We start from the raw sequence: 8,413 nt of genomic DNA, 5'->3' as shown, positions 1-8,413 counted from the left end.
GGGCCCTGGTGTGTGGTTGGGCAGGTGGTTCACCGTGTAGGGGCTCTCAGCTGGTGGGGTCACTGGCATCTAGAATCCAGCCCCCACCCATCAAGCTAAAAGCAGGTGCAGCCACACAGAGGAAGGAGTTCCATGGGTCAGAGTCTACCGGACTCTCATGACTTTTTTCCTCTTTCCCAAGGCTCTGCCCTTCCCTGGAAGGAGGAGGACAAAATGACCAAGTTCAAGGTGAGTTGGACTTGCCTTTGTAGGTTTTAAGTTGTCATCTCATTTCCCAAAGATTAGACACATCTTATATCTCTTTCAGGGTCAGGGTTAAGGAGAACAGTTAACATCTGAGGACCTGTTGTGTGGCATAATAAATCGTAATTTTAAAGTTGCATATTCTTTGACAATGTGGCTTTCACTTGGAATTTGTCATAAGGAAATAATCAGACAGCTGAGCTAATGTCTGTGTAAGAAGATGCTTTTTGGAATTTATTATGAGAAAAAAACAACAAACACAATATACATTATTTGGCATGTTTAACTATATTATAATAGAGTTGCCTGTGGTCCCTTGGAATCTAGGACTACTTTCTGCCCATCCTCTCCACTTTTCTCGGTGCTACCCTTCATCCACTGGGCCCTTGTTATAAGATTTAGATGTGCTTGGTAATTGCAGGAAGCAGTGACTTTTAAGGACGTGGCTGTGGTCTTTACCGAGGAGGAGCTGGGGCTGCTGGACTCCGCCCAGAGGGAGCTGTACCAGGAGGTGATGCTGGAGAACTTCCGGAACCTGGTCTCTGTGGGTGAGGACAGGGCCCTCTAACTGGGCATCAGCCCCCTGCAGGGTCTGTGTGTCCCGGCGTGTTCCGGGATTTGGAGCTCGTGAAATAGTTTCCCAATTTCTAATCCATGTGAGACAGAGAGCGACTAGTTTTCTAGTCCCTTTCCCTGGCTGTCCTGGTTCCCCAGTGCCACTCTGACAGGAATATACCACAGATGGGACGGCCTTAACAAACAGGAGTTTATTCTTATAATTTGGAGGCTCTAAGTCCAAGTTCAAAGTGCCAGGCTCTAGGGGCTGGGTGAAAGCCCCTCAACCTTGGGGTCCAGCTCTGTCTCCTGCTCCCGGCCCACTGGAGCTAGAGGCGTTTCTTCACTCAGACAGTTGCTGGCTGCTGAGGCTGAGAAGCCCCAAGGTTGACAAGGAAAAAGTCACAGTCCCGATGTTACCAAACCACATGGCAGGCCATTAATTCAAGTCCATTGTAAGTCCCAAGGTCAGCAGAGCATGGCAGTCTGCTGAACAACGACACAGCTACATGCAGGGTCCAAGTGTGCCATAAGCTAGACACCATTCCCAAGGCTTCTGCTTATATACAGGAAGCAGACCACATCCCAAAGGCAGCTACTCAGCTGCTTGTGGTAGATCCCACCATGGAGTTGATTGCCAGTCTCCTCATGGGGAATAACTACCACCAGCTGCCCAGCCACTCAACCAGGCCCAGCCAAGTTGACACACAAACATAACCATCACACTGGCTATTGTTGTTAGCTGCCATCAAGTCAGCCCCCGACTCATGTCAACACAGTGCACAATGGAACAAAACACTGCCCAGTACATGATCAGTTACAGATCAGGCCGTTGGGAACCCTAGGGCTTTCCTTGGCTGCTTTTCAAAAGTACATCACTAGGCCTTTCTACCTAGTCTGTCTGCCTTAGTCTAGACACACCAGTGAACCCTGTTCAGCAGCCTTGCACCACGCATGTCCCCATGACAGCCACGTGGTGGTGGCAGTGTGTGAGATGCGCTGGGTGGGAATCAAACCAGTGCCTCCTTCATGGTCGGTGAGAATTCTGCTGTTGTTGTTGTGTTGTTGTTATGTGTCGTTGAGTTGGCCACGACTCATAGCAACCCCTCCTTGGGTTTCTGAAGCAGTATCACTACAGAAGTAGGTTGCCCAACCTTCCTTGCGAGGAGTGCTGGTGGGTTTGAACCGCCAGCCTTCTGGTTAGCAGTCAAGTACCTTAGGCACTATGCTACCAGAGCTCTTGAGAATTCTAATACTGAACCACAAATGCCTCATTCCTCCCCCAGCTGAAGCTTATGTTTTATAGGTGAAGCAGTCGTGCTATCCATTGTTTGTCTTTTCTCAAGGTGTAGTTGTCCTCAGTTAGTGGGTCCTAAAACACTTTTCATGAATTGTCCCAGTGTATTGTAAAGAAATAAAATAGAATAGAAAACATCAGGGCTCTTGGCAACAGTTGCACAGCATGAAGAGACGGAGAGAGGCTGTAATGACAACAGATCATTTTTTCAGGCATTTATACTTTGGTCACATATCTTGGGTCTTTGAGTAAAACATATTTTCTCCAGTGGGACATGATTAAAAGTTTGGGAAACATTAATTTTTGTGTCCTGTAGATGATGCCGAGGAGCTCTGGTGGCGCAGTGCCTAAGGCACTTGACTGCTAACTAGAAGGCTGGCGGTTCAAACCCACCAGCCACTCCTCGGAAGGAAGATGGGGCAATCTACTTCCTTAGTGATACTGCCTCGGAAACCCAAGGAGGGGTCGCTGTGAGTCAGATCTGACTTGACAGCAGTGAGTTTGTTTGGTTTGGTTTATTTGGTAGATGATGCCGTGGGAGCCATAGTTAGTAATTTTTTTGTCTCTAGTGTATTAATTTTAAGCATTTGTGTCTACCTTTTCACAGGGCATCAGTCCTTCACTCCAGAAGTAATCCCCTCCTCATTAGAGAGAGAAGAAAAGCTTTGGATGATGAAGCCAGCAACCCAAAGAGAGAGCCCTTCAGGTGAGAGCCTTGTGGCTGTGACGCCGTCCTGCTTCGCAGCACCTCCACGGCTGTGGCACGGGTGTAAGCCCCCATGTAGGCCGTGGTTTGCTGGAGCCTTCATGCTGCTCTCATCCTTCCACCTTGCTCTCTTGCGATCACTTCTCCACTCAGGGTGATTCTTTTTGAAGTCTTAGATCACGTCATTCCTCTACTCAAAACTTCCAGTGTCCTCTTATTTGACTCAGAGTAAAATCTAGGTTACAGGGAGTCCCCAACTTACAATGGGCTTCTGTTCCAGTGACTCTGTCGTAAGTTGGTTCTGACATAAGCCAAATATCTCATTTTTAAAAAATTTCATTATTATTGCCAGAGCCTGCCATACAGCAGTGCTTAGAACAGTAAGTCATAGCATTGAACCTCTGCAAGTGAACATCTGAGCATGAGAACATCAGGAAATTACATGCTGGAGCACTGTACGTAGTACCTATTATTAAGGGTTAGACACATAAAAAAACACACAGAAACCAGGCAAGTGTAAGTATGGTCCGTGGTAACTCAAAATATGTCATAAGTCGGGAACTGCCTGTACTTAAACGGGTTATAATGTCCCCTTGGCCCGCCCTTCCCTCTTCCCCATCCTCTTAAACATGGCTTACCACTTTCCGCCTTGTCAGTCTGTTCCGTCCAAACTTGCCTCTCGGCTCTGCCGAGGATGCTTCTGCCTCGTCACCATCTACTTGTTCTCCCCTCTCTCTGGAATGTTCTTTCTGCCGACCTCTTCTCGGCCCCTCCCGTCCTTCATGTAGGTCTCTTCTAAGGTGTCCCATCAGAAGAAAGCCTTCTGTGGCCGCTGTATTTACCTTACCTTCCTTTCCTTCAGTCTCCTCCTCCTCAGTCTGTGTTTGTGTTGACGCGCTGCTCACCACTCACCACCTTAACATGTATTTTTGTTGACGTGTCTATCTCTCTGCATTCCCACTGGAATATACTCTTAGCAGAAGAGAAATTCTGTCTGTTTGGTTCATTTCTATCTTCAGTGTTTTTTTGGTTTTTTGAATGTATAGAATAGACTTGGCAGAGGATATGTAAATATTTGTTGAATGAATGAATGAACGAGTTAGTGGTTTTCCATTAGTCACGGAGACATCTAAAGGGTGGTAAACAAGTGTATAGGAAAAAAGAATGGTCCAGACAGGTTTTCCTGATGAATGTCTTTATGGAAGCAGGCTGCCACATCTTTCTTCTGTTGAGTGGCTGCTGGGTTCAAACCACCGACCTTGCAGTTTGCTGAGTGCTGAACCACGGTGCCACCAGGGCTCCTTTAATTCATTAGGAGCTTTTGGATAGATAGAGCCATGTGTCCATTAGCTCAGACCTGATCGAGTTTGGGTTTTGCTGTTATAACAGATTTGAGTATCATTTTCCCCTCGTGGCTTCCCTGCAGCTGTCAGTAGTGAGCCATACTTGTTTGGGGAAGAACTGCATTTTATTTATTTATTGTTTTTCCTCGTGAATTGGTTTTCCCTTTAACAGTCCATACACGTTCTGTTTTGTGACATTTATTGCAATCCCCACACTGTGACAGCATTCTTCCCGTTTCCTCCCTGCACCCACCCCTTGCCTTGGAAGAACTACATTTTAGAATGTAGATTCTAACAGCCATCTTTAGGCAGGTCCCATATAAAAGAAACTATCTGCACTTTACATCAGCAAAGAGATTCTTAGATAATAACTAGCTTTCAAGTTGGTCTTTCCCTTCAAAGATTTTTCTCATGGCAGCCATCCACCTCTTTGGAAGAGTTACAGAAAAGAATGTTACTACTCTTTTGTCATCCCTGTTTGAAACACGGCGTGGCTAGTTATGCCTTTGTTTTCTAGAAAACTAGTTATTTTTGTTGCGATGATGGTAGAACAAGATTTTTATGTATTTTGTTGTGCCAGTTGAGTCTGGTGTCCCCCAGTCATATGGTCCTGAATTGGCAGATGTAGTTTAACTATAAAACTAGTTATTTAACTACAAGACTAGTTAGTAAACAAGGAAATGGTAAAGGGAATCTATTTTAAACACTCATTCTGGGCACAGTCATCCTCCACAACTTGGCATATCCTCATACACATATGTTTAAAAGTGATAATTTGTAAAAATATACAGAAAATATAAACTATGTAAGTGTGACCTCAAGAGGAACACATTTATCATTTTTCCTAATTTTTCATCATTATGATATAACTTTCCATTTGAACAATTTATTTTTTTCATGAACAAATGGACACCTCCAGGAGCTCTGGTGGCGTAGTGCCTAAGGCTTTTGGCTGCTAATCAGAAGGCTGGTGGTTCAAACTCACCAGCTACTCCTTGGAAGGAAGATGGGACAATCTACTTCCATAGTGATATCACCTCAGAAACCCAAGCGGGGGGGGGTTGCTGTGAGTCAAAGCCGACTCAACAACACTGAGGTTTTCTGTTTTTTTTTTAACTATTTAGGCCACTGGATTTCACACTTTTCTGTTCTTGAGTCATAGTAAGAAGAAACACATTTTATAGCATAAACAATATAAACATTCATGTTGTGTGTATATATTTATATGTGACTTTGATGAACATTTGATGTAATTTATGTAAAGGTAAGAGATGCCTTTATTGCTTATGAAGCCAGCTTAATATATTTTTTTATTCTATTAATGCTTGTAAAAAGCTTGTTGGTTTATTTCATTTCTACTAATTAGTTCCAGCATTCAGTTTGAAAAACATTAGTGTGGTCCACAGGACAATTTATCTAAATAACTAAACCCACTGACATCAAGTCCATTCTGACTCTTGTTGTTGTTATGTGCTGTCAAGTCGGACCCGACTCACAGCGACCCCTCCTTGGGTTTCTGAGGCAGTATCACTACAGAAGTAGATTGCCCAGCCTTCCTTCTGAGGAGTGGCTGGTGGGTTTGAACCGCCAGCCTTCTGGTTAGCAGTCAAGTGCCTTAGGCACTACGCTACCAGAGCTTTCATTCTGACTCATAGGAACCCTGTAAAACAGAGTGGAACTGCCCCATGGGGTTTCCAAGGCTGTCAGTCTTTACAGAGCAGACTGCCTCATCTTTCTCTTTTGGAATAGCTCCTTACAATTTACCTACATCCATCCATTTTACATAATCTGCTTTGAGAGTCAGTATTATTCCTAAGGCTCTAAATACTAACTCCTACTTGAAAAAGAAGAACTTTTAAACCATAAGGAGAGAGTACACAGATTTCAGAAGCCATCAATCCATAGGCCCCATGGCCACTTGTGGTTTTGTTTCATCCAGCAGTGGTTCTTGCCAGCTGTTAACTTTCTCACCAGTGACATTGACTTAGCTTAGCCCTGCATCTGGTGAAGCCTTTCACCTTCCCAGCAAAGTTGCTGTTCCCAGGGAGTTGCCTATTTTGGATAACTTACTTGAAGGACTCTTACTTTTCTGACTTGGTCCAGACTCTCACCAAGAAGTTGTGTTAATTTCCTAGGGCTGCCACACCAAAGGACTTCTGTTGGCTTAAAACAATAGAAATGTATTTCCTCACAGTTCTGGAGGCTGGAAGTCTGAAATCAGGTGTTTGCAAGACGGGTTCCCCCTGTGGGTTCTGAGAGAAAGTCTGTCCCATGCCTCCCTCATAGCATCTCATGGTTCCCATGGTCCTCAGCATTTCTTGGCTCATACGCGCATCACTCTGATCTTTGCCTTCATCGTCACCATGTGTGTCTCTGTTTCTGTGTCTTTTCTCCTTTTCTAAAGATACCAATCATAATGGATTAGGACTCACCCTACTCCTCGTGACCTGTTAATTAATTAATGGTATCTCTAGAGATACCATTTCCAAATAAGGTCAGATGCACAGATACTGAGCTTTAGGGCTTGTGTAGTGGTAGGGCCTGAAGTTCTCTAACTTCAGGGAGAGGAAAGAGATTCACCATCAGCCCAAAACTGACTCCTGTGAGGTGGTGGTCACACAGACCTCCACTCTCCAACCTTTTAACCAGTTCTGACCCCAGCTGCCCTCCCCACGGCACTCTCTACCTCTCTGCCGCATCTGGTCATTTGTTGCAGTTGCCACACAGAATTCACAGACCATACTTAATGATTAAATGGCTTAGTAAGGAAGTAACAGGTTACAACTCAGGATCAGCATCAACAGGATGCAGCTCGGAATCAGGATCAGGAAGCATGTGGGCAAAGGCTCCCCCAAAGTGGAGAGCACATCCCTCCTTTCTTCAGTGCAGAACAGCTCCTCTCGGCCCCCTCAGGATGGGCTTCCTCTAGGTCCCCTCAGGACAGGCCTCGTGGCCCTCTTAGGACAGGCTTCCTCTCGGGCCCCTTTAGGACAGGCCTCCTCTTGGCCCCTTCAGCATAGGCTTCCTCTTGGCCCCCTCAGGATAGGCTTCCTCTCTCCCTTCTCAGGACAGGCTCCTCTCAGTCCCCTCGGGACAGGCCTCTTGGCCCAGCACACCCTCTGTCAGCCGTACAAGCTTCTCTGCCTTTGGCCTCCCTGCTATTGGCCTTTCCACTGCTGACTGATCCAGCTCATAGCCAGTGTAGCAGTTTTGATCCACTTTTGTAGCTGCGTTCCTAGCAGCAGGTTTCTGCTGTCACCAACAGCTCTGCGGGAGGGTCCCTTCTGGTTCTGTCATCACCATCTCTACCTCAGGTCCCCTTCCAGGCCTGTCGCCACCTACTTTGTTGCAGGGCCCCTTCCAGGTCTATTTCTGCCAATTCTGCCTCAAAGCTCCTTCTGTGCCTCTTGCTGCTGACTCTGCCACAGGACCCCTGCCTGGCCTCTCACTGGTTTCAGCGTTTCAGACTTGACCTGTGGCACAACTCTTTAAGGTGGTTTCTCACCTCTCTTTCTCTCTGCTTCTCTCTTCTTGCCTCTTTTGTCTTTTCTCCTTTCTTCTTTCTGAAACTCATGTGGGGCTCTCTGCATATATACATAAAGTCCTTGTCAATTCTAAGGCATGGCCCTCCCAATAGGCCACAAACTAACCCCTTGGTGGACCATAGTCACTTCATTTGCACAGTCTATAGTACATTGGCCAATCTCTGCAATGTGTGTAAAATAGACCAGTTACAGGGGAGGGTGCAGCCCAGGGTCAGACAAAAAAGTATCAAATCATCAAGTTGTTTACAGCTTGCCCAGGAAATGTCAGTTAACCTGGACAAAAGTAGAAAATCCTTTGGGGCAGAAAACTAGGGCAAAGATGATTCTCAGGGCTTAGGGAGAGACTAGTTTTTCCAAAGAACCAAGGCAAAAGGCAACATAAAGGAACTGATTTCACCAAAGGACTTGAACATATTTTCATGTGGAGGACAGAAATCAACTCATAACAGAAGTCAACTGGGATTCATAAATTCATTCAGCATATATTTATTAAATCCTTCCTGTGCAGCATACTGGGAGTGGTGATAAAGCAGTAAAGAATATAAAGTGCTAGTCCTCATGGGTATTGCATTCTTGTGGGAGAAGACAGTAAAATTATAAAGGACATATATTGTATGTCAGTTGTTAATTGTTAATATGTTGTTGTTGTTGTTGTTAAGTGCCGTCGAGTCGTTTCCGACTCATAGCGACCCCATGCACAGCAGAACGAAACACTGCCCGATCC

General features: G+C 45.5%; 1 protein-coding gene across 1 annotated transcript in view; it reads left to right on the top strand.

Annotated features, from left to right (window-relative positions):
- The first annotated feature begins 213 nt into the window (after positions 1–213).
- The window catches only part of LOC103198903 (zinc finger protein 45), a 15,945-nt gene continuing 7,745 nt past the window's right edge, over positions 214–8,413 (top strand). Inside the window, exons 1-3 of the mRNA XM_007943110.1 lie at positions 214–228; positions 665–791; positions 2,703–2,801. Of these exons, the coding sequence (XP_007941301.1) occupies positions 214–228; positions 665–791; positions 2,703–2,801 (241 nt within the window). The remainder of the gene's footprint in view (positions 229–664; positions 792–2,702; positions 2,802–8,413) is intronic.

This window comes from Orycteropus afer, unplaced genomic scaffold, assembly GCF_000298275.1.
Source record: "Orycteropus afer afer isolate SDZICR_OR568_19922 unplaced genomic scaffold, OryAfe1.0 scaffold00099, whole genome shotgun sequence".
In the NCBI taxonomy this organism is placed as follows: domain Eukaryota; kingdom Metazoa; phylum Chordata; class Mammalia; order Tubulidentata; family Orycteropodidae; genus Orycteropus; species Orycteropus afer.
This window is presented reverse-complemented; position numbering and strand designations above follow the sequence as displayed.